The sequence below is a fragment of the Hyperolius riggenbachi genome, chromosome 10, assembly GCF_040937935.1.
Source record: "Hyperolius riggenbachi isolate aHypRig1 chromosome 10, aHypRig1.pri, whole genome shotgun sequence".
In the NCBI taxonomy this organism is placed as follows: Eukaryota; Metazoa; Chordata; class Amphibia; order Anura; family Hyperoliidae; genus Hyperolius; species Hyperolius riggenbachi.
The window spans coordinates 260,292,457-260,319,192 of record NC_090655.1 but is presented as its reverse complement, the minus strand read 5'-3'; the positions used below and the strand labels follow the sequence as shown (position 1 = coordinate 260,319,192).

The window sequence follows — 26,736 nt, the reverse complement described above, 5'->3', positions numbered from 1 at the left end:
TGGGGGCACTTACTTATCTAACCTGTATTGGGGGCACCTACCTACCTAGCTAGCCTATACAGGTGGCAATTATACTGGCTACCTATATTGGAGGCACCTACCTAACTAACACATACTGGGGGCACCTACCTATCTAACCTATGCTGGGGGCAACTATTCTGGCTACCTATATTAGAGGCACCCACCTAGCTAACCTGTACTGGGGCACCTACCTATCTAATTTATACCGGGGGCAACTATACTGGCTCCCTATACTAGAGGCACCTACCTGGCTAACCTATACTGGGGGCAACTATACTGGAGGCACCTACCTGGCTAACCTATACCGGGGGCAACTATATTGGCTCACCTATGCCTGGCTACCTATTCTGGGGGGACCTATAGCTGGCTACCTATACTGCGGGCACCCATACCTTGCTCCTGTGGAGGGGGCGCAATTTTTACACCCTCGCCCTGGGTGTATTTTAGCCTAGAAACTGCACTGCTTCTAAGCCCCCTTTAAATGCAGATATAGAATTTGCCATAACTGCTTCCTGTGGCAATACATTCCACATCTTAATAATTTACAGTGCTGAGCATAGTGTGTAAACTGCAAATATTAGAGAATGATGCAATGTTATAAAAAAAACTATGTAACTGAAAATAAACAGACTATTTATTTTTTTTGCTACTTATGTTCTGTTAACCATTTCAGCCCGCGGGGATTTTTCACCTTATGCAACAGAGCAAGTTTCACCTCCCATTTATTTGCTAATAACTTTATCAATAATTATCACAATGAATTGATCTATATCTTGTTTTTTCCGCCACTACTTAGGCTTTCTTTAGGTGGTACATTTTGCTAAGAATTATTGTTTTTTAAATGCAACAGGAAAAGTAAGAAAAAATAGTCATTATTTCTTAGTTTTCGGCCATTATAGCTTTAAAATAATACATGCTATCATAATTAAAACCTATGTATTTTATTTGCCCATTTCTCTTGGTTATTACACCATTTAAATTTTGTCCCTATCACAATTTATGGTGCCAAAATTTTATTTGGAAATAAAGGTGCATTTTTTTTCAGTTTTGCTTCCGTCACTATTTACAAGCTTATAATTTAAAAAACGGTCGTAATATACCCTCTTCATACGCATATTTAAAAAGTTCAGACCCTTAGGTAACTATTTATGTTCTTTGTTTTATTGTAATTTTTTTTTTCATTAAAAATTTTATTTGGGTAATTTTTGGTGTGGGAAATAAACAGTTAATTTTAATGTAATATGTGTTTCTTGTACTAAAAAAAGTATGTAGATGTAGTTTACTATTTGGCCACAAGATGGCCACAATGAGTTTGTTTATTTTTCCAGTCCTCCTAGCTTCTCGGAAGCGGAAACTTTTTTTTTTTCCAGGAAGACCGAGGCCTCTTATGAGAGGCCGTCGGTTTTTCTGCTGGGGACTCAGATCAATGAACAGGAACCATGTTCCTATTGATTGATCCCTGGGCTACCAGGGGACACCACGGGGCGCACGGGCGTGCCCGCGGGAGCGCGCATCAGCATTGCAACAGCCGCCTGGACGTGAGGATCATGTCCAGGCGGCATAAATGGTTAATTATCCGTACTACACAAACAATTCATTATATCATCATTTTTTTTTTCAGCTTCAGTGTCACTTTAAATAATGGGAAAACGTGGGTTGTACACCAGTCTATTGGAACTCTGCCAGTTGAAAAGGAGTCACAAATAGATAAGATAAAGGAGTTTATCAATAACTGAACTTAATTCCCTTAGGACCCGAGGATGCATGCCATCCGGGCCAGGTGCCTTATCCATTTTTATTTTATTTAGTCTTGCCTTCACTCCTTCCTGCATTGAATATTTAATATTAAAATTAATTTAATCAATTAATATTAAAACTTCTTTGGGTTAGATTTGATATTCCTAGCGATTTGAATTTCAGTTTCAATCTTTGCCAGCTTAACAACTTTTACAACTTTTATTGCACTCCTTATAATTGCTTAATGCAGCCTCGGTCCCCTCCTGTTTTAAGGCCTTATAAGCATTCTTTTTCCACTTCATTTTATCTCTAACCTTTCCATTCATCCAAAGAGGCATTTTTTGCTATTCCTAGACATTTTGTTTCCATATGGAATAATTCCTTCAGTGTTCTTCCCTGGGATTATTTTATCCCAGTCCACCGAACTTAGTGCCTGCCTGGGTTGACTTAACTTTGCTTCTCTAAACTTTATATTTTTAGATGCTCCGCTGTTCTGTGACCTATCAATCACCAGATCAAACGTTATGTTGTGATCACTATTCCCAAAATGTTCTTGAACCTGCACATTTGATACATTATCTTGTCTTTTATCTGGTCAATTGTTCTGTAGGGTTGACAGAAATCTGCCACTTTTACTGGAATGAGTAGTTTCAATATCCCAATCAATGTCTGGAAGGTTGAAATCACCCATAACTATGACCTCACTTCTACTTGTAGTTCTTTCAATCTGCTGTAGTATTTGCCATTTGGCAGTATCATGAATATATTGCGACATGAAGCACACCCCAATAAGCAATTAACAACCATTATCTCCACCATGAATATTTACCCAAACAGAATCCACATCTTCACAATCTTTATCCAGTTCATCGTTCATGGCAGCTGTAAAAGAGTATTTAACAAAGAGACAAACCCCTCCACCTTTTCTCCCTGCTCTGTCCTTCCTAAACACATTGTATCCCTCTAAATTTGCTATCCAGTCATGGCTTTCATCCATCCATGTCTCTGTTATTCCCACAATATCATAGCCTTTGTCGATCAGAACGAACTTTGCTTCATCCATTTTATTAGCAATTTTCCTAGCATTGGTTACCATGCACTTTATAGTTTTACCACCACATTTTCCAATTTTGGTTACATTTAATGGGCTTCACGAACTTTGCACTACCTCCTTACTTTTTACACTGCCCCCACCCCCTATCTATTCCCTGTAATATTAGGCTACAACTGTTTTTTTTACCTTATCTTGTCAACACATTGAGATTTTTCTCCTCTAACCATTTAGCGAACTTCTCCCCAATGCAGCTGCACCCTCCCCCTTTAGCTGTAGCCCATCCCTACAGCATTGGGGAGAAGAACCTGTAGCCAACTGCAAAGTCAGCCCAGTTCTCCTGGAACAACCCCCCTTCCCCTTCCTGCACCAATTTCTCAGCCACTTATGTAACTCCCTAAGCTCCCTCTGTCTCTCAGATGTAGCGCGTGGCACTGGTAGTATTTCAGAAAATACCACCTTGGAGGTCTTTGCTTTAAGTTTATCTCCAAGAAGCTGAAAGTCATTTTTGAGGACCTTCCATCTCCCATTAACTTTGTCATTGTTACTAATGCGTAGCATGACAGCCGGGTCTTCCCCAGCCCCACCCAATAATCTGCCAATGCGTTCCGCTATATGCCGAACCCGAGCATCTGGGAGACAACACACTGTATGGCATTCACGGTTTCTTCAACAGATGACCCTATCTGTGTGCCTAATAATCAAATCCCTTATCACCAGTATCTGTCTAGCCTTTGCTGCTCTCCTATTCCCATTCTCATTGCAGCGGTTGTCTGACAGCAATAGGAATTGCATGCAGTGTGTGAAAAAAGCAACAACATTTTCTTCTCCCGCATGCGGAAAAATTTACATTTTAACAACTGGCCATACATGTCCACAGGGTGTGACACACATACAGTATACATGTGACACAGTCATAACAACTAAACATATTCAATATTTAATCTTGATAACTCACCTGTTCTGCTTTCTGGAAGAGGGTCCTCATCTATAGTTGTCCCCATCATGTCACCTCCCTCTGCAGACTGCTGATCACTCCTCACATATGTTTCTTCTTCTTCTTTAATCACACTCATTATTAAATCTTCCACAGACTGCTGATCACGCCTCACATACGTCTCTTTTTCCTCCTCTTCTTTAACGGTCTTCATCATGTCACCTTCCTCCATAAACTGCTGATCATTCCTCACATACGTCTCTTCTTCTTCTTTTATTGTCCCCATCATGTCACTCTCCTCCATAGACTGCTGATCACTCCTCACATATGTCTCTTCTTCTTCTTCTTTTATTGTCCCCATCATGTCACCCTCCTCCATAGACTGCTGATCACTCCTCACATATGTCTCCTCTTCTTCCTCTTTAATTGTCCCCATCATGTCACCCTCCTCCATAGACTGTTGATCACTCCTCACATATGTCTCTTGTTCTTTGAGCTCAGTTCTAAAAAGAATAAGAAATTATATATGTAAAACATTAGTATTAATAAACAGAGAACACAAAATAACATTTTGTTGGGGGTTGGTGATCTCTCAGACCAGAGGTGCTGCCAATTTTAAGCTTGTGAGCTACTTTAAAAACAAATTGAAAATGATCTACCAGGCAGAACTTACCTACAGATGCAAGCCACAACTGCAGCACATGCACAGCGGCAGTCCATCAGTGATTACCACAAGCCACAACTGCAGCCCATGCACAGCGGCAGTCCATCAGTGATTACCACAAGCCACAACTGCAGCACATGCAAAGCGGCAGCTCATCAGTAATTGCCACAAGCCACAACTGCAGCACATGTACAGTGGCAGCCAATCAGTGATTGCCACAAGCAATAACTGCAGCACATGAAGCACAGCGGCAGTCCATCAGTGATTACCACAAGCCACAACTGCAGCACATGCACAGCGGCAGTCCATCAGTGACCACCACAAGCCACAACTGCAGCACATGCACAGCGGCAGTCCATCAGTGATTACCACAAGCCACAACTGCAGCACATGCACAGCGGCATCCCATCAGTGATTACCACAAGCCACAACTGCAGCACATGCACAGCGGCAGTCCATCAGTGATGACCACAAGCCACAACTGCAGCACATGCACAGCAGCAGTCCATCAGTGATTACCACAAGCCACAACTGCAGCACATGCACAGCGGCAGTCCATCAGTGATGACCACAAGCCACAACTGCAGCACATGCACAGCGGCAGCTCATCAGTAATTGCCACAAGCCACAACTGCAGCACATGTACCGTGGCAGCCAATCAGTGATTGCCACAAGCAATAACTGCAGCACATGCACAGCGGCAGTCCATCAGTGATTACCACAAGCCACAGCTGCAGCACATGCACAGCTGCAGTCCATCAGTGATTACCACAAGCCACACCGGCAGCACATGCACAGCGGCAGTCCATCAGTGATTACCACAAGCCACAACTGCAGCACATGCACAGCGGCAGCCCATCAGTGATTACTACAAGCCACAACTGCAGCACATGCACAGCGGCAGTCCATCAGTGATTACCACAAGCCACAACTGCAGCACATGCACAGCGGCAGTCCATCAGTGATTACTACAAGCCACAACTGCAGCACATGCACAGCGGCAGTCCATCAGTGATTACCACAAGCCACAACTGCAGCACATGCACAGCGGCAGTCCATCAGTGATTACCACAAGCCAAAACTGCAGCACATGCACAGCGGCAGTCCATCAGTGATTACCACAAGCCACAACTGCAGCACATGCACAGCGGCAGTCCATCAGTGATTACCACAAGCCACAGCTGCAGCACATGCACAGCGGCAGTCCATCAGTGATTACCACAAGCCACAACTGCAGCACATGCATAATGGCAGTCCATCAGTGATTACCAGAAGCCACAACTGCAGCACATGCACAGCGGCAGTCCATCAGTGATTACCACAAGCCACAACTGCAGCACATGCACAGCGGCAGTCCATCAGTGATTACCACAAGCCACAACTGCAGCACATGCACAGCGGCAGTCCATCAGTGATTACCACAAGCCACAACTGCAGCACATGCACAGCGGCAGTCCATCAGTGATTACCACAAGCCACAGCTGCAGCACATGCACAGCGGTAGTCCATCAGGGATTACCACATGCCACAACTGCGGCACATGCACAGCGGCAGTCCATCAGTGATTACCACAAGCCACAACTGCAGCACATGCACAGCGGCAGTCCATCACTGATTCCCACACGCCACAACTGCAGCACAGTCCATCAGTGATTACCACAAACCACAACTGCAGCACATGCACAGCAGCTATCAGGGAAATGTCCTCAGTCACAGGGAAGAGATACAGGCCTACCTTCTATAACGGCTGGGATAAACATAAAACTCCTGTGACTGCAGTAATAAACACAAATGATAAGAGGTGTATTTAGATGCACGATTTATAGCATAAGATGTAATAGAAATCCAGATATAAGGTAATACAGAGAGTGTGCATACGTGTGAGGCACCAGCTGGAGGTGGTAGCTGCTCCAGGAGGACCTTATGGGCTCAGTATTTAAAGCACAACTATTATCCCATTAGCAGCTTCAATAGAATTATCTAGTTTGAGATAAGTGCTCTGCTGCTTTTCACCTCAGTTGGCAGAATTTGTTGTGCTGTTAATTCCTGGAATACTTTGATCTCACTCTCTAGCAGAAAATATAGAAAATGAAAGCAGAAGTCCTCTGTTATTGTCTCACACTGCTGCCTAGTGACATCTGGCCATAAATACACATCACAGCTGTACAAATTAGAAGTAGGAAAATGTAACAAAGAAATAAAAAAACGAAATAAATTAAGGAAGTAGTTTTCTATGAACCCCATCAATAAAGTACATACATTTATTTATTTATTTTTTTTATAAAAGCCAACGATGGTGAAAATAGTTTTTACCAGCACATCCTCAGGACAGCACCCCTCCTTGAGACGTATATATATATATATATATATATATATATATATATATATATATATATATATATATATATATATATATATATATATATATATATATATATATATACACACTCAGGCATATCTTTTCAGTTGTTTTCCCTGTTTGGAGGAAGCCTGTGTGGACTCCCCTGTATAAGTTGGGCAGAAGGGGACAGTGCCGGGGCGCGCATATTTCCACATGCCAGAAGTTCCAGCGGAAGTCCGCCTACTTGTCATGTGATGGCGTCCCACGTAGCTTTTAGAGATACCGCGATGGCCGAGACTTCCGCCATAGTTTCAGGCGTTGCTATGGCAATGATCTGACATGACGTCATGCACAGTTCCGATTGCCGCCATAGCGACCCCTGTAGGCTACAGAAAGGCTGTGCCGGCTCAGGCTCCGGGGGGGGGGGGGGTTTAAGTCAAAACAGCGGCTTTCAGGGGGGATCAGAGCAGGCCGGGGCCGATCAGAGGGGTGATGTAGGTAGCCAAGTGCTAGCTACACCCTCTCCTAAAATTTTGTGCAAAAAGACGCTCCAGGGGCTGAGAAATCCACCGCGTCAGGTAATGGACAAGCTGAGCTCGTCATTACCGCCAAGGTGGTTAAGAATAAGAAATATAAAATGTATGAAAAATGTTTAAAGGGGTTCTGTGGAGGGGCTCAAAAGACAAAATCCAACACTTACCTGGGGCTTCTATCGGCCCCTGCAGCTGTAATGTCCCGCACCGTCCTCCTACGATCCTCGTTTCCCCGCTGCCGGCCGCGGTCTATTATCCGTCTAAATAGACGAATAGTGCGCGCTCCCGCACACGTCACCGGGAGCTTACTGTGCAGGTGCAGTACAATGTTTTCTTGCACTGCGTCTGCACAGTAAGCTCCCGATGACGTGTGCGGCCACGCTAGATTAGAGCGGAACCGGTGGTGGGGAATGGAGGATCGGAGGATGGCGCAGGACATGACAGCTGCAGGAGGCCAATAGAAGCTCCAGGTAAGTGTCAGATTTTGTCTTTTTAACCCCCTCCACAGAACCCCTTTAAGACATTAACAGAGGGATTAAATTGTGGAATGGGATTCGTAAAAACTTATTTAACATGATTGAATTGTCTTCATGATAATCAGAAACGTGCTGGATTTCGTATATACTTGCATGAGCTCACTGGCTCCAGCCTGCTGATCACCTGACATCTAACTGCTAAACAGGAACCAGCACAACTGCCATCTATGTGTTTACTATTTACCTACCTCAGTGTTTTACTCCAGCTCACATCTGAAAATATTCCTCAGTCAACACCCAACCCCAAGAAATTTCCTTGTGACACCTCCCCTCCCCCAACCACCACCAAAATCTCACACTCCAAACGTCAGAAACTTCAGGGATATTATTCCCCCAGTGTTCCTTGTGTCAAAAACCTCAGGGACAAATTCACTTTTTCTTCCTATGATACAATGACAGCAGCCATGTTGTTTGTAAACATTACACAGAGGCAGGCTTATCTGTATCTTGATCACTAAGACTGTGAAAAAAAAAACCTAATCCCCCCTCCTCCCCTCTGCCTCTGAAATCAATGGCTAGTAACACCTCCCTCTCCTACTTCCCAGACTGAGCTCCCATGACCCTTTGCTACTGCCAAGGCTCTCTGAAAACCTGTGGGCATGGGGTATTTAGTTTATAGGGAATTAGAGTATTAAAACAAAAAAAGTATTTGGCTTGAGGAATGCCCCCTATAAACAATAGGAAAGGAACAATTATGCAATGAGTAAAAGTTCACCTCGGATCCACTTTAAGTCTTTTCTTTTCTCGCTTTTCAGAATACAGGGGCCATATCAATAGGAAAGGCCATGGCAGTCCTGAGAATATTGACCTCCACATTCCTGGCACTCCAGTGGGGACAACTACACACCACGATCCTACAAAAATGGATACTCAAAGTCTGGAACAAAGAACTTCAGATCCTTAGACAAGAAGTTGTGAAAGTATCCCTCATCTGGTGGCAGAATCCACCTCATCTATCCAGGGAAGCCTATGGCCTCAATTCATCAAACAATTTGCGGTAAAAATCTGCTTTTCGTTAATTTACCGCATGTGAAATGTACCAAATGCTTAGTAGTATTCAGCAATTTTTTTTTGTAGTTGTCAGCAGTTGTTCATTAAAAGATCGCTAGTGTTCGGTAATGATGCGGTAAGCATGCAGTAAATATCGACACTAGCAATCTTTTATCGAATAAAAGACGTTTTCAAGTGCATTGTGGGTAAGGAAGGTGCATTGTGGGCTACGGAGGCTGGCTAAAAAGCTTTTGGCGCTACTAGGGGTGTGTTCATATGTGCTCCATAACAAGTAATAGTTACAATTTAAAGAGAACCTGAACTGCAAATGAAAAGTCAAAATAAACATAAACATGTCATACTTACCTCCTGTGTAGTCTACTCATCAATCTTTCTCCTCTTCAGCATCCTGTTTGTCCTCTGTGATCAATGGAATTTTTTGTCCACCATTTTGAAAAAAAAATGGCCATTACCCCATAACAGCTTCCTGGTTAGCACACTGTTAAACTGCAATATTGCCCACTTGAGCCATAGGGAAACATGGGCATTAGCTTACACATTCAGTTGTAATTGACAGCAGCTGATATATAACTGACAGTAACTGGTATATTTTAGTTCTGACAAAATATTGTCAGAACTGGAAAGGATCACTGTAAGAAGAAAATTGTGAGCTTCTGAGAGGAACTGACAGCGAGGTAAGGATGTAATATTGATTTGCAGCTACATCATGTGTTTATTTTAAATAATTTTACTCAGTTCAGGTTCCCTTTAGATACAACAACAGCAGAAACATAAATAAAGACAGGGCAGTGCGGGCGATATTGCGCTCGGAATTTACCACCCTGACACGCCCCTTTCCTGCTTCTTGAATACTAGTTTCGGAAAATGTACCGCACAATTACCGCCAGAATACCGCACGCACAATACTGACATCCGATGTCACCTATGAATACTAACTTCCCCTAAATGATAGTGCTAAATTACCTAAAGCTCAATAAGCGTTCAGTAACACTTTATGAATAATGGCCAATGGAGTTATCCATCCCAAAAGACAACCATGACAGATGGCAGCTCTTGGGGTTGGGTGGCCCACATGGATCCAGAATCAATCCTTGAACAGCAGAGAGTTGGTTGTAGGCTGTATGGCAAGCCCTTCAGCGTACAGATATTTTGATATTATGTTACTGTACGGACTGACAGCAGCAGTATCATAGCATATATAAATTTGGGTGGGGGGAGCTTTTGGGGATGAAACGAGAAGACAATTGTTTTGGTCACAGACTTCCCCACTGGGCAGAGCAGAATTATGAATGCCTAAAGCCCCATCTACACGAGGCGATCCGGCGGCTCGATTAGCCGCCGGATCGCCTCTTCCACATCCCCGCGCTTACCCGCCGCGCCCCTGCTCGCCCGGGCATCGGATTCAATCCCCCCTCATCCCCATGCGGGGCCGCTTATCTTCCGCTCGTGGGGAACGAGCAGGGAATCAGCGGTGGCAAGATCCGACCTGTCAGATCTTATCAATCAAGCCGCATTAGCGGCTCGATTGATAAGACACGTCGCCACGTGTAGACGGGGCTTTAAAGCAGTACACCTGAAGGAGTCTTTGAATTGTCTGGCAGACTATTTCAGCCGATCAGCGCTCACACATGACAAATGTCTGAACAATGAGGTTACAGGGACATATTGGCTCTTTGGGGCACCCCTGAGGTGGATGCTTTTTTGGTGGATTGGGGATTGAATCTAATCTGTGTGTTTCCTCCACTAAACTTATTACTGCAGGTTCTCAACAAGATCCAGAGATACCAGGCCCGAGCTATTCTAAAAGAAGCTCTTTGTCCCCTAAAGACCATGGTTTGCTCTACTGCAGAGTTCAGCAATAACAGAACCTATCCTGTTGCCGGATCGTCCAGATCTCCTGACACCGGGCCCTGCTCAGCTCAGACTTCTTCATCTCTCCACATGGAACCTGAGTGGTGGGGTATCCTAAAATCAAAAGGATTTTCAGATAATCTGTCTGAGGCTTTGATTCAGAGCAAGAATACAATAACGAAACAAATAGATCATAAAGCTTGGAGGATATATAACGCCTGGTGTACAGAGTACTCCAGAGACATTTTACTATCAGCTTCAGTTCAGCCATAGACCCTGAACAAGCATGCAGCAGATCAGGTGTTTCTGACAAAACTGTCAGATCTGACAAGATTAGCTGCATGCTTGTTTCTGGGGTTATTCAGACACTACTGCAGCCAAATAGATCAGCAGAGCTGCCAGGCAACTTTTCATGTTTAAAAGGAAATAAATATGGCAGTCCCCATATCCCTCTCACTTTAATTGTCTTTTAACCTCCCTGGCATTCAATTTTTGCGGCCATGCGTCCGCGGGAGGGAAATTTTTGTTACAAACTTCTTTTATATAGTGTGACCAGCACTAGGCTAGCTACACATGTGCCCCAAGTCCCCAGGCACTGCTCTGTTCCCCCCGATCGCTGCCGGCTATATTTACCTATCCACGATCCCGCGAGAACCGCAACTTCCCGGAACAGCTTCTGTCATCGCTATGGCGACAATCAGACATGATGTCTGACGTCATGCGCAGTCCCGATCCTACCCATAGTGACGCCTGGAGGCTATTGGAGAGGTTGTACCATTGCGGGTTCCGGGGGGAGGTATGTATAAGGGCGGCAATAGGGGGGGATCAGAGGGTGCCGGCGGTTATCGGTGGCTACATGTAGCTAGCCAAGTGCTAGCTACATGATCTAAAACAATTTGTATTAAAAAAACAACTCACCTGGGGCCATGCGATCCCCTGCGGCGGTATGGGCGAGCTGAGCTCATCCATACCGCTCAGGTGGTTAAGGTTCAAACTTCAGCCTAAGTACTTTTCTAGAAAGAAAACTGGCAGAAGAATTTTTTCTCAGTTTCTTTCATGCCTTAAAGTAACTAAGATTGGTTGTTCATTCCAAGCTACCCACATGCAGTGGCGAATCTAGGGGTAATAGCGCCTGTGGCAAGCACTGAATTTGCACCCCTATCCAATTATCCTAATTAACCTCTTGAGGACCTCAGTGTTAAACCCCCCTAAAGACCAGGCCATTTTGCATTAAATTGGCCACTGCGGCTTTAAGGCCAAGCTGCAGGGCCACTCGACACAGCACACAAGTGATTCCCCCCACCAGCAGAGCTCTCTGTTGGAGGGGTCTGATCGCCCCCCCCCCCCCCCCAATGTTTGTTTGTTTGTATATTTGTTTGTATGTGTGTGTGTTTTCTTTATAAAAATAAGTGTTTTTTTTTTGTCCAGCTGTAACCAACACTCCCTCCCCCCGCCAGCCAATCCCGGTGATCAGCTGTCATAGGCTTCAGCCGATGACAGCCAATGACCTCTGTGTCTCAGGAGGGGACAGCCGTGTCACACGGCTGTCCCCAGTACAGTGCTGCTGCAGATCGCAGCGCTGTGCATGTAATTAGATGCCGCTCGGAGACTGAAGGCGGAGCTCCGCCCACCAAGCAGGAGATGCGCGCGCACCCTGCTCGCGAACTCCTGCAAAACAGAGCCCCATGACTTTACGCCAATCGGCGTTAGGCGGTCCTGGGGCTGCTGCCGCAGCCACGCCCATCGGCGTGACGTAGTCGGGAGCAGGTTAAGGTGGCCATAAACGATATGATTCTTCAAACGATCAATTCTCCAATTCAATTGTAAAATCAATTGCATTGATCCCTTTTTCAGATCGATTCCATTAATCTGATTGAATTGGATAGCAGCTATCCTTCCACTAGTGGGCCTGAACGATCGTTTCTGCCCACCTTAAAAAAGATGCCCAAATGTAAAAAAGGGCCATGCTGCTGTGGTGGCTTTCAGGTTATGTATTGGTATCCCACTTTTCCCATCCTGGAATAGGTGCAGCCAGTATAGGTAGCCTAGAATAGATGCTTCATTTCAGGTTGCCAGGTATAGGTGCAGCCAGTATAGATAGCCATGTATCGGTGCCGCCAATACAGGTTGCCAGATTGTAGTAGTGTAGTGTAGACTCCTATGAGTACAAAGGAGGAGAACTCTCTTGGTGAGTAAGTGGGTGTGAAGTTGATGAGGAGCAGCAGAATTTAGTAAGAATGGTAGTGGCTGGGCACCATGCGGAGCTGATGTAGAAGCAGATGCCGCCTCCTCTTTCCTTCCCAGATAATATAACGTCTCTATCGGGCTTGGAAGAGGCTAACGTTTGGGAGATGTAGTGGGTTATCTGGGATGTTATTGTTGAGCCAGGAGCTAAATGAAAGGACTCAGGAGCTCATTGAGCTTACTGGGAAGGGATTGGACGTTTGCTAGGAAGATGGATGGGATGGCCGGAGGATGGACCGTCTAATGAGAGCCCCTGCAAGTCTGCCTCTGTGGAGCTCTCTGCCTGTGTATCGGGTCTAGTGAGGATGTGGATGTGACCCCAGATGGACTTCTTTAGGGCCCTGGCATCAGGGAGAACACCTGATCGGTGTTCCCAGCAGAAAAGCGGTGAGGGGGAGAAGGGGGTGCGCCGGTGGGGGCTCGGGTAAAATGGAGGTGGGAGTCTGGCCATGCGTTCCTTGGGAACATAGTACATAACTGGAGAAGAGCATGGCCCAGCAGACTATGTAGGGAGACAGATACGTATGCAGGCCATCAATAAACAGGAAACGCAATATCAGTAAATAGTCGAACGATATTCAATCACTAATCACCAGATGGGGAATAAAGCAGTCAGTCACATATTATGTAGGCCTCCAATATAGGTAGCCAGATTTGCCACATATTTGGTAGTCACCCCCATATAGGTAGCCAGATGTGCCCTATATTAGGTAGCTACCAATATAGGTAACCAGATGTATCCATTATTATGTAGCCCTCCAATATAGGTAGCCAGATGTATCCCACATTAGGTAGCCACCCCTATATAGGGAGCCAGACGTGCCCCATATTGGGTAGCCTGGGTTGGGTAGTTGTATGGCAGTTACTTCAAGGGGGATGATCAGGATAGTGACAGATGTACTGTGACCTCCTCTGTAAAAGTATATCCACTCCGACCTCTGCTCTGCTCAATATATAACAACAATCACGCAATTACCTCTTCCATCCGTGCTTTCCCTCCACCTCCTGCAACTTCTCCTTCTGCTACGCCTCTTCCTCTCTTTGGTTTTATTATTTCCAGACTGTGCGTTCCATCTGGGAGATGTGAGATTGCCATCTTGTGGTGAATATGCTAACTGCATGCTCTGTGTAATCCTCGCCACTCAGCCATCTAATACTATTAGTGTTTCAATGCTTCTCTTCATTGAACAAAACCTTAATTGTACAGATGCATTTCATTGTCGGAGATGTAGTATGGATGTGTCACCATAGTTACAGGAAGTTACAGTTTCTTACACCAGGAAGAGGCAGAATTTCTGGAGAATTTGTCTGGACTGGGATGTCCATTTTAAAAGGAACCCGAGTTGAGCATCAAACAGAAAGCTCTTCTCCCTTCACTGCATGTCAGCATGTGGTGGATGATAATGATGATCAGTGAACAGGACAGACAAGTTGGGTGAAGTCTACAAATACAATCTACAACAAGCTCTCCAGTCAGGGTCAGGCTGCCCTTGTGACTTTCCTCCCCTCTTCCACTCTCCCTCCCTGAACCCTGATCTCTCTAATCCCTCATTCATATCCTCTTGTACATGACCCTGCTAAATAGCACAGCTAAAAAAGACTGGCGGAGCAGACATCACCTCCCCCTCTCAGTCCTCCTCATGTTCATTCAGCTTTCCTGTCCATACACAAACAATCAGATCCGGACTCGACCCTTAAAGAGGAACTCTTCTGTATTTATTTCATATTTATGTGGTTGTACAGCAAACTGAAAGCACAATGTTTCGGGCTACATGCCCTTTCTCAAGTGCTCAACCATCTGAACAAACTGAAGCTTACATATAGACAAACTTACATAGACACACCCCTCCCAGCAATTGGGGGGCGGGCACAACACTTTTCCAAAATTTTAACCCTTACTGTCAAAAGGACAAACACCAATTATAAGAAACACCTTAAACTGAAGTCCTCGTTGAGGCCGCCGGGGGACTGCGATCCCAGCCTGTCCATCCACCAAGCCTCAGGCCTAAGCAACTCCTTTCTAAATTCTCTTCCCTCATGATGTTGGACCACTTCAAGTACCTGCCACCGAAGCTGGCTCACATTATGGTTACATTCAGTGAAATGTCATGCTAGGGGATATTCCCTCTTTTTTCCCGCATCCTTTTCCCCTTTCTCTGTTAGTGATTCAGGATTGCGTATATTGCTCTTGTGTTCGTTGAGCCTCGTTTTGATGTCCCTTGAGGTCAGACCCACATCAGAATCAGAATCATCAGAATCATCTTTATTGTCACCAAGCACACCGATTGGTGGGCCCGGAATTGCTTGTGGTTCACATGGCAAGTGGCAGTTCAGGTACATATAACAATTAACACCCGGCAAGCATATAACACCCGGCAAACATAATCAAGGCAAAGCAAAACATACACGCAACCGTATAGAGCAACACATTTAGAGTCTTGGGTTGCCCTGGGGGCTAGAGTGTCCCAGTGATGGTGGTGGTGGTGGGGGGGCGGGGGTCTTGAGTTCAGTGAGTTCAGCAGGTGAACTGCTTGGGGGAAGAAGGTGTTCATACGCCTAGTGGTTTTGGAGGGGATGGATCTGAGCCGGCGTCCCAATGGAAGGGTCTCAAAGTAGCGTCTGCCTGGGTGGGAGGGGTCGAGTAGGATCTTGGTGGCCCTTGTCTTCATCCTCGTGGAGTAGAGGAGATCTAGTGAGGGCAGGTGGGCGCCGATGATCTTTTCTGCTGCGTTTATCACTCTGTGGATACCAGACTATGATGGAGCAGCAGAGGATGGATTCGATGGTCGAGGTGTAAAAGCTGGTCAGCAGTTCCCGTGACATGCCGAATTTCTTCAATTGGTGCAGGAAGAATAGCCTTTGCTGTGCTTTCTTCTGGGTTTTAGTAGTGTTCTGCTCCCATTTGAGGTCGCTTGTTAGGGTTGTGCCTAAGAACCGTACGCTTCGAACTTTGGAGACCTCAGACCCGTCGATGAACACAGGGAGGGGGGCAGGGGGGAGTTTCCGGAAGTCCACGATCAGTTCCACTATCTTTGCCATGTTGAGAACAAGATTGTTGTCCTTGCACCAATCACAGATCCTCGCAATTTCATTTCGATAAGGGTCCTCCCCGTTTCTGTCGATGAGGCCGATAAGCGTGGTATCGTCAGCGAATTTAATAACTTTGACGGAGTCGGAGGTCGAGGTGCATTTGTTGGTATACAGGGAGAACAGGAGTGGGGAAAGCACGCAGCCTTGCGGTGCACCGACATTAGTGGTTCTCTCGCTGGAGATGTGACTGCCAAGCTTGACCCGTTGAGTTCTGTTGGAGAGAAAGTCCTTAACCCACCTACAGAGGAGGGAGTCTATCCCAAGATGCGCAAGGTTGTCAATCAGAATGTCCGGGCAGATGGTATTAAAGGCCGAGCTGAAGTCCAGGAAAAGGACCCTCGCGTAGGCCCCTGGTCTGTCGAGGTGTTCCGAGATGTATGCTAGGCTGACATTGATGGCATCATCAACTGATCGGTTTTCCCTGTAGGCAAACTGGTGTGGTTCAAGGAGGGTGCTGGTGGAATGCTTCAGGTGGGCCAGCACCAGCCTCTCGAATACCTTCATGATGACGGGGGTCAGGGCTACGGGTCTGAAGTTGTTGAGCTCCATGTTCCCAGGTTTTTTGGGGACTGGTATGATTGTGGACCTTTTGAAGCAGGAGGGGACCCCCCCCCCCCTCTGATAGGGATCTGTTGTAGAGAGAGGTGAGGGTGGGAGCTAGTTGGTTTGCGCAGGTTCTCAGGCAGCGTGAGGACACCCCATCCGGGCCCGAGGCTTTCCTGGGATTAAGTCTGCGGAGGTGTCGTAGCACATCCTCCTCTTGCACTGTGGTCAGAGCGGGGGTGCCACTGGCCACTGGGGGGCCCCGGGCATCCTTTTTCGCGGATGCCGAGGGATCCAGTGCTGGCTGGGATGCTGGGGCCGTGGAGGATGCTGCAGCCGCGGGCTGCTTGGGTTGTAGATCGAATCTGCAGTAGAACTCATTGAGTTCCTCTACCAGTTGGGAGCTGGGGGCTGCATGTTGAGGGGGGGGGGCTTAAAGTTCGTGGCTGCCCTGAGACCCTTCCAAACTTCCCGTGAGTTGTTTGACTGAAGGCTGAGGCCAACCTTGTTAGAGTAGGCCCTCTTTGCCGTTTTCAGTTCTCTATTCAGGGAGTTTCTGGCTTCTCTGAACTCTTCTGTAGTGCCCGTCTTGTGCGCCACCTCCTTGATTTTCCATAGGCATCGTAGGTTGCTGTTGAACCAGGGCTTTTCATTTGGGAAGACTTTGAAGGTTTTGGTCGGGATGCATGCGTTTTCGCAGAAGCAGATGTAGGAGAGAACATTATCTGACCATTCCTCCAAGGTGGGTGCTTCCAGGACCACCCAGTCGGTGCATTCCAAGCAGGCTTGCAGCCTCAGTTTTGCATCCGTGGTCCACTTCTTGACAGTTCTAGTGATGGGCTTTATCGTCTCAAGTTGCCTCCTGTAGGTGGGGATAAGGTGGATCACACAGTGGTCTGAGTTCCCCAGGGGAGCGCCTCGGGTGGCCTTATAGGCATTTCTGAGGGCCGTGTAGCATTTGTCCAGGGTGTTGTGGTTCCTGGTGGGGCAGGTGATGTGCTGCTGGAAGTGGGGCAGCTCCTGTCGCAGGTTTGCGCTATTGAAGTCACCTAAGATGATGATGAGGGCCTCAGGAAAAGCTGTTTCCCACCCCGAGATATAGTCACTCAGTGTTCTCAGGGCATTCTTGGTGTTGGAATCCAGGGGGATGTAGACCCCTGCCAGAATGAAGGAGGAGAACTCCCTAGGTGAGTATCTGGGTCTGCAGTTGATGGCTAGGAGTTCGACATCTGGGCAGCAGAACGTGCTGAGGGGTGTTACGTTGGTGCACCAGTCGGAGTTTACATAGAAGCATATGCCGCCCCCTCTCATTTTCCCAGAGAGTTCTTGGTCCCGATCTGCCCGGAAGAGGAAGTAGCCTGGCATCTGTAAGGCGTCGTCTGGGACGTTTCCGTTGAGCCAGGTCTCCGTGAAGCAGAGCACTGGGGTGTTCCTGCTTAGCGAGAGTTTGCGGCTAAGCAGTAGGAGCAGTTCATCCACCTTGTTTGGAAGAGAGCATACGTTTGCTAGGAGTATGGCCGGTATAGGAGTGTGTAGTCCCCTTCTCTTCAGTCTCACCCGAGCCCCTGCCCTTCTCCCCCTGTGGCGACGTTTGTTTGGAGGGCCCCTGGCGCTGCCAGTCAGGTGTGCAATGTGGGCACTGACTAACTCCCACAGGGAAGAGTCAGAGGGCCGGTCGCAGCAAGCAGGGGGCTCCCATTCCAGGAGTTCGGTGCGGGATAGTACACGGGTGGGTTTATCATCCCGTGGGGGCAGTTTCTCTGCTCTCATGCTTGAGATGGCAGCAGCTGGTGTAGTGTGGCCTGGGAAGCAGAGCGGGCAGCAGGCATGAGTTCTCAGGAGCGTACATACATAGGGAGCCCACCTTGGGAGCAGCAGGCTTGGTGGGCTAATAGCGGGGTGCCATGGAGCGGGTGGAAGCAGGCCCAAAGAGCAGACACAAAGAGCAATGCATTACAGTACCAGCAGTAAACGATAAATAAAGTGCCAGCAGTAAAGAATAAATAAAGTTTTTGCGTGGTCTCACCATCTCATCTTATCCTGTCCAGGACATCAGCGGAGCTGAGTGGTGTCAGGCAGGGTTGCAGGGCATGGGGGCCCTTGTTGTGGCCAGCAGCGGCCTACGAGCGTGGGGCCAGTGTCAGGCAGGGCAGCGGGGACTCCGGTGGTGGCAGCAGGCAACAAACAGTTCCGAGGTGTGCAGCGGCACAAGTTCTCCCCCTCACTGGGGTGAACAGATTCGCTCGCTTGCTGGGAGAGGTGAGAGGACCAGGCAGCCCCGGAGGGTCGGCTGGGTGTCAGCAGTGATGGCCCGGCGAACGGGAACCCCCTTCGGGGGTCTACAGCAAGCAGTGTCCCAGAGCCTTCTTGATGGAGACCCTGTCTCTGACGAGAGGGCTGGCGGTCCGCGGCTGCTCTGCGGTCCGCGGCTGCTGGGGCAACGTCCTGCACCGGCCTGAGATGGAGCCGCTGGTCTGGGGCACGTGGAGCTTGGGAGGCGGTGGCGGTGGGAGCCTGCCAAGGCGGAGCTGGTGGTCAGTGCTGCAGTCCGGGTGCCCGGGAGTGTGCGGGCCTGAAGATGGAGCCGCTGGTCCGGGGGGCGTGTAACCTGGGGAGGCGGTGGGAGCCTCCGATGGGGAGCTGGTGGCTGGTGCTGCAGTCCGGATGCCCGGGAGTGTGCGGGCCTGAAGATGGAGCCACTGCTTGGAGAGCGTAGAGCGTGAGGCCTGGGCGGCGGTGGAAGCCTGCCGATGGGGAGCTGGTGGCTAGTGCTGCAGTCCGGGTGCCCGGGAGTGTGCGGGCCTGAAGATGGAGCCGCTGTCTGGAGAGCGTGGTGTCCGGGCGGCGGTGGAAGCCTACCGATGGGGAGCTGGTGGCTAGTGCTGCGGTCTGGGTGCCCGATAGTTTGAGGTCAGTGAGGAGTCCTGGGCTTGGGTGCGGAGTGCGGAGTGCTGGGCTTGGAGCAGCAGCTGTGGTGACCCGATTAGGTGGGTTCCCTCCGTCCTTTGTTCAAATAATCTGAACAGCACTAAACTAAAAAACAGAGCTAGACTAGACTAAACTAAAGAACTAAAAAACTGAGAGAGAAACTAGGCTAAAACTAACTGAAAAGCCATGGAGCCATGTGACCGAGGCACCTCTTACGGTGCCATCTTGGCATCAAGGGCAAACTGCAAGGGCACTTTATGAGATACACGACACCTCTAGTGTCACATGTGGCAAAGTCTCTGATGGGAATAGGCTTCACTGATCTCATGCTCTGGACATTGGGGCCCCTAATAATACTGTTGCAATGTTGGCAATTAAGACATGGAAAAGTGCCTTTCCTAGGGGTACCCAAAAATAGTTGGCGGGGTAATTTAAACCTCCCAATACCGGCCCTTACTAATTGGTCTTTGAAAGATTTACCCTTACGGTAAACAAATCTGGGTGGAACTCGGCAGATCTGGGCAAGCTGGGGATCCGCCTCCACCAGCAACCAAAACTGCAGGACAGTGTCCCGCAGAATCAGGGACTCCCTGCAAAATGTAGTAATGAAATTTACATCAGTGTCACCATCCTCATTAGCCTGTACACTATACGTTCTCAGTGCTCCTCTATCCATTGCTCCCACCTCTTTCACTAGTTCCTCACATCTTCTCTGATTGTAGCCTCTTTCACAAAATCAGGAGTTCGGCCTGTTTCCAATATAAAGTAGCATCAGATGTGATACGTTTCAAACGAATATATTGACTCTTAGGGAGTCCATTAATCAATTGTTTCGGATGGCAACTAGTGGCCAATAGGAAACCATTCTTGTCCGTATTTTTGCGATATAAATCCGTCTTGAAACCGTCGCCTTTCAATCTAATTTCTACGTCGAGAAAGTGCTGTAACTTCGCACTATATTCCATTTTGAATTTAAGAGTGGGATGTTTCGTCTCCTGGGAGCATCCGAGGATACTGCAGATTCATTGACGACCTGTTCTTTGTTTGGACGGGGTCTGAGGAGGAGCTTGGCCTGTATTTCCAAGAAATCAATACAAAACATCCCACTCTTAAACCTTAATTTTAAAGCGGAATATAACCCAGAATTTCTTCTTTGCTCTAAAAGATTATTTACAGCATATAATATACTAACACAGTGTTTTTTTAGTAAAACAGCATTCAAAGGGTTACATCACAGGGCTGACTCTTTCATCCGCAGGGAGAACCCGCATCCGAACTGCTGTTAAGCTTATCTTGTGTACACATTCTTTACTTGATACATTTATGTAAACATTCTCTAGCTGTGCAGGACTTCAGCTGATGAGTAATGGGGTGAAACACAGGTCAGAAATCACTGGTGGCTGCATTAACAACAGAATTACAACAGTTATGAATAAAATGCTCCAGCAGCTTTAAAAATGAATTAACTGAACTTTGGGAAGTTATAATGTCTAAATGAATAATAAGGTAATAGTAGATAGGAAAAGCGCTCAAAAGTCCAATCCCATAACTCAATTGAGACAATAATCTTCAGAGTATCTCACAGAGATCATAATACAATTCATATAATAGGAAGTGGCACCCCAGTACCACTCCCCCAAGGTAGAAGGACTCACCTTTAGGGGTATTGGCCACCCCTCAGCCTCTCCGGCAAGCCTCCTCCACTGTATGCTTCCAGATCAGTTGAACCTCCAGGAGAAAAGCACAAAGAGACGCTTCACATAGCGTAAAAGGGGGAGATCTTCCCACGTTTATTAAGATAAAATACGGCAAAAAAGTCGCATCCCACCCATACAAAGGTCCGCACAGAAGGAAACCGGCGCTAGATCAAACACCGAACAATCACCTCGTCCGATGACGTCAGACATCGCGCTGCTCCGTAGCTCCGCCCTACGCGTTTCATCGCCATGGCGACTCAACAGGGGCCCCTGAGTCGCCATAGCGATGAAACGCGTAGGGCGGAGCTATGGAACAGCGCGACGTCTGACGTCATCGGACGCAATGATTGTTCGCCGCACGCCACACGGTGTTTGATCAAGCGGCAGTTTCCTTCTGTGCAGACCTTTGTACGGGTGGGATGCAACTTTTTTGCCGTATAGCAGGCTTTGGTTGCTTACTCCCCAGTCCCACACCGTGCTAGTACTCTGCTCCTAACTTTGTTACTTTTTTAAACTTTTTTATCTTAATAAACGTGGGAAGATCTCCCCTTTTAACGCTATGTGAAGCATCTCTTTGTGCTTTTCTCCTGGAGGTTCAACTGATCTGGAAGCATACAGTGGAGGAGGCTTGCCGGAGAGGCTGAGGGGTGGCCAATACCCCTAAAGCGCAGACGGGCCCAATTAGGCCATTTCATCTGGTGAGTCGTTCTACCTTGGGGGAGTGGTACTGGGGTGCCACTTCCTATTATCTGAACTGTATTATGATCTCTGTGAGATACTCTGAAGATTGTTTCAATTGAGTTATGGGATTGGACTTTTGAGCGCTTTTCCTATCTACTATTACCTAATGAACTGCTTAACAGGCTAGCTCTCCACTCATATTTACTGGTGTATTGTTCTATCCCTTGCTGGCCCTGTTGGGCCTGTCTTGCTGCATTTGTGTATTGTGGTTTGTGGGCGCTTTATTAATGTTGTGTTTATTAAATGAATAATAATACTTGTGCACAAAAGCAAATATGATAATTGTATGGGTTATAAAAAGTAGGAAAACACATTTTTGTTGAAAACTTTAAACCGCTTTAATTAAGATTATTAAAGGACTTTTTTCGTGGTTGTGTTTTTATTTCATTTAACCCTTTTTGGAAATGGGTAAGGGGTACTTTGTACCCCTATACTCATGTCTCCAGGGAGGGGGGTGTACATCTGGGGTCCCTTTCTTAAAGGGGACTCCCAGATACCACCATGAACCCCCTCACGGAGTCGTCTCCCCCACCTCCTCCTGGGCAACCGGAGGTGGGGAAGAGCCCCTTGTCCATAGATTGGACAAGGGCTCGGGGGGAGAGGGGAAGGCTTGGCTGCCTCTTTCCCCCGGAGCCCCCCCCCCCATACCATGGACCATGCGGGCTGGAATAGCTCAGGGTGCGAAGCCATAATCGGCCAGGGCTCTGCATTCTGGCTATCCCAGCCTGCATAGGGGACAAGGGGTTACAGAAGCTCAGGAGGGGGGACCCCACGTCATTTTTTTTTCAGATTTCCCACAGTCAGAACATTCCCCAAAAATAAACATTTCTTATTTTTTTTTTTTAACATATCCTCCAAATTTGGTGTTGCTAGGATGTAAGGGGCCTTTGCTATTAACTGCTGGGAAATATTTCCCACGATCTGTCATTGACCGGCATTTAAATGTATCGTTTTTTTCTTTGAACTTTTAAAATCGATTTTCTCAAAAAGTATAAGGTCTTTTTGAAAAAAAAAAAAATCCACTTGCTCCCACTTTTCTTCTTAACATAACCTGCACATTTGGTGATTCTGGCGTTTAAGGTGGCTTTGTCATGAACCCTTAAAGTTGGCGGGTTTTGGGCGACGGTAGCTGAATCTGAATTCGTGATCACGGGTTTTAAACCCGTGATCTCAGTTTTGTTGGATTAGAGATTGCTTTCACATTCCCAGGCACAGGTGTTTGTACGCAGCACAAGATAGTGTCAACTAATGACAACGCTTTGCCGCTGTTTGTGGCGGTGCGAGTTTGGTCTGTCAGTGTGAAGCAGTACACTACTTACACTACGTGATCGATGTATACACATGCAAGATGTTTCTTAACCTATTTTGGTTCCTGGACGTAGAATCTACCTCCAGGAACCATGCGCTCCCGCGGCCAATCGCGCGCGTGCACGCGTGCTCCCTGCCCATGGTTCGTTAGCCAGGCAATCAGTGAATCGGGCTATGGTGCCCGATCACTGATTCCTCTCCCCCGCTGAAAAAGCGACAGCTTCTCTCGGAAGCTGCGCCGTTTCTGGCCGTTCCCTCCCCGATGCGTCACTCTAAGCGTGTGTTATGCTTAGAGTGACGTCATGTAAACAAACTCATGGCCGCCATCTTGTGGCCAAAAAGTAAAACTACAACCAAAAGTAAAAAAAATTAAAAACAACACACAATCACATTATAAAAATATACTTTACATCCCACCCTCCCAAAAATACCTAAATAAAATGTTTAATATAAAAAAAAAAAAAACATTACAATAAAAAAAACATGTAAATATTTACCTAAGGGTCTAAACTTTTTAAATATCAATGTAAAGATGAAATATTTCTATATTTTTTTTATTTTAAACTTGTAAATAGTGATAGATGCAAAACGGAAAAAATGCACCTTTATTTCCAAATAAAATATTGTCGCCATACATTGTGATAGGGACATAATTTTAACGGTGTAATAACCGGGACATATGGGCAAATACAATACGTGAGTTTTAATTATGGAGGCATGTATTATTTTAAAACTATAATGGCTGAAAACTGAGAAATAATGATTTTTTCCGTTTTTTTCTTATTCTTCCTGTTAAAATGCATTTACAGTAAAGTGGCTCTTAGCAAAATGTACCCCCCCAAAGAAAGCCTAATTGGTGGCGGAAAAAACAAGATATAGATCAGTTCATTGTGATAAGTAGTGATAAAGTTATAGGCTAATGAATGGGAGGTGAACATTTCTCAAGTGAAAACGACGGAACCTGAATGGGTTAAAGCACCTTATGCCTCCAATTTAGCAATGCAATGTGATTTCTGCCCTTTAGGGATTGTAACCCTACTCTTTGTCAAATACAGAATTTTCCGAGGGACTTTTGGCATGTATCCCACTCCACCACACCCTCTCTAGGTGTTAGACCCCTTGAAACACCTTTTCCATATTTTTTGTGGCAAGAAATAGTCCCTGTACATTTTAAAATCTCCTGCCTATTGAAGTCTATGGTGGTTCGCGCGAACTTGAACTTTTGCAGCGGTTTGCAAAACCAAAATCTGATGTTCGGGCCATCTGTACACCTTAGAAGGAACAACAGCAAAGATGAGGACATTATACAACAGAGTCAGGCGTTAGGACTGAGATTCCTGGCCCGGGGGTAACCACTACCATTGATTAATAGAGTTGATAGAGCCTACTGTAGGGCCAGATCCTCCTCAGATGTGAATCAGTTGAGAGTCGGGGAGGAAAAGATTGAGTAAGACTGGCGGGGGGGGGGGGGGGGAGAATGCTAACATCCCCTTTATCTTTAAATTCTCCCCAATGGTGAAAAACAATCTGTACCTCAATTTGTAGAAACTGGGATACATTGAAAGAATCTCCCAAGTTAAAGGATAGAATTCCTAACAGACTCTTGGTTACCTTCCATAGAGCCAAAACCATTGTGGATCTACTTGTAAAAAGTGAGTGTAGGGCACAGAGACAGCCGGATTAGCTAACACATTCCAGACCACAGGTAATTTTAAATGTGGCAAATGTAACCACTGTGCTCAATTCATACCAGGTAAGAGAGTCTCTCTGGGGGGTGAAACTTGTGATTAGGGATTTTCTGCCAGTCTGTGTTCACTGTATCAGCAATCCTCTGTCCCTGTGACTGATTTTATACAGAGATAATGACACGCCAGATCTGTACATGTTTTCAAGAGCATGTAAACTTACATAAGACCAAAAAAGGAGCAAGCAGGCTAATTCAACACATGGCAGATGAACATGGGGTACAAAAATCCCTCCTTAGGTCACAGGCTTGTAAACTGTTGATCTCCCCCGGAGAGGAGGGGATCATGAGACATCGCTAGGACAGGAGGCGGCTACATATATTTCACTCACTAAAGCATGCGGACCTCTGGGTTTTTATGAGGGAAATGAGATATTTTGATTTTTGGAATGTTATTGAATTGTTTTTTACCCTGCGCTATTTTGATTGTATCGTGTAGGGACAATATAACGATCTAGTTCATTGTACTGTTATGCTTGCTTGTTATGCATTCCTTTCATGTCTTAAGTCAGTAATTCTTGGTAGGAATGGCCGCTTTTGATTTTATTAATGTTGTTTATTCTTTCTGTTTTCAGGTAGTTCCCCCGGAGGTTTAATCACCAAGTGTGAATGTCCCCATGGCAACCAGTGGCAAGCGGCTGCTTCCACATTGTGCACAGCCAAGGAAAGATCCGATGTGTCTTGTTACTATGGAGACCACATGCCACCTGACCCAGAGGCCCGCTCATGTGACCCCACCCCAGCAGACACAGCACACGGATTGTGCGAAAGGCCTAGATCCTGATTGGCCACAGTGGCTGATGACACGCACCCAGAAGGGCCGGTCCCAATCCCCGTGCAATATAAACCAGGGGAACAGCTCTTCTGTTTATCCATGTGCCTCTAACAAAGCGAGGAGACCCGTGAAACGGCTGTTAGGCCGTCCCTTTACTTTCTTTTGCTGTAACTTTATGTACCGGATGGAATTAAACTTTGGAAGCATTCGCACCGGTGCCCAGTGCTTTACTCTAATTTTGCTACTCTTGAAAAAAGATCTCTCTAATTGGACCAAGTAGAAAGGTTAATCCATACTACTACTATTTTCATACCTCCCAACTTTTTGAGATGAGAAAAAGGGACACTAAAGTCACGCCCCCACCACGCCCCTAGTCACGCATACAATAAAGATTTCATAAGAAAAACATGTTGTTTTATAATTCAAATTACGCTGGTCCTTTCTATCTTGGTTAATTTTCCTTCATAGTAATATTTTAAAATTAGTAATATATCAATTAAAAGGCTGAGAATAAAGTCTAGAGTCAAACACATTTTAGTATAGAAATATATATATATTTATATAGAAAGAGGGAAAAGAAAGAAGAAAGAGCTATATAATAATAACTACCGTATATGTTCGGACCTTGTGTATAAGTCGATCTCTTGTATAAGTTGACCCCAATCTCTGATTGTCTAAAGCTGGGATTTAATGACTCCAGTATAAGTCTACCTAGTAAAATTACTGTTTCCACTTGGGGACCAGGAGGGTTTAATGGCTGCACCGTAAAAAGTATTGAAAACAATAACTCTTCTTGGTCCCCAATTGCAGCCAGTAACCCTCCTGGTCCCAAAGTGCAGCAATTATCCACTCCCCCTTCGTAAGCCATGTAACTGTGCAGCCAGTATATTTCACCCCCTCCCCACCAAGTAATCAGAACAGGCAGCCTACATCTGTCCCTGTTCCCCTCCATAAGAACAGTAATCCATGTTAGGCCTGAACGAT

General features: G+C 46.4%; 1 protein-coding gene across 1 annotated transcript in view; it reads right to left on the bottom strand.

Annotated features, from left to right (window-relative positions):
• Positions 1-26,736, bottom strand: part of LOC137537135 (uncharacterized) — a 171,530-nt gene that overhangs the window by 84,988 nt on the left and 59,806 nt on the right. Inside the window, exons 7-10 of the mRNA XM_068259265.1 lie at positions 19,945-20,077; positions 17,064-18,038; positions 15,550-16,514; positions 3,768-4,249 (exon numbers count right to left, since the gene is read on the bottom strand). Of these exons, the coding sequence (XP_068115366.1) occupies positions 3,768-4,249; positions 15,550-16,514; positions 17,064-18,038; positions 19,945-20,077 (2,555 nt within the window). The remainder of the gene's footprint in view (positions 1-3,767; positions 4,250-15,549; positions 16,515-17,063; positions 18,039-19,944; positions 20,078-26,736) is intronic.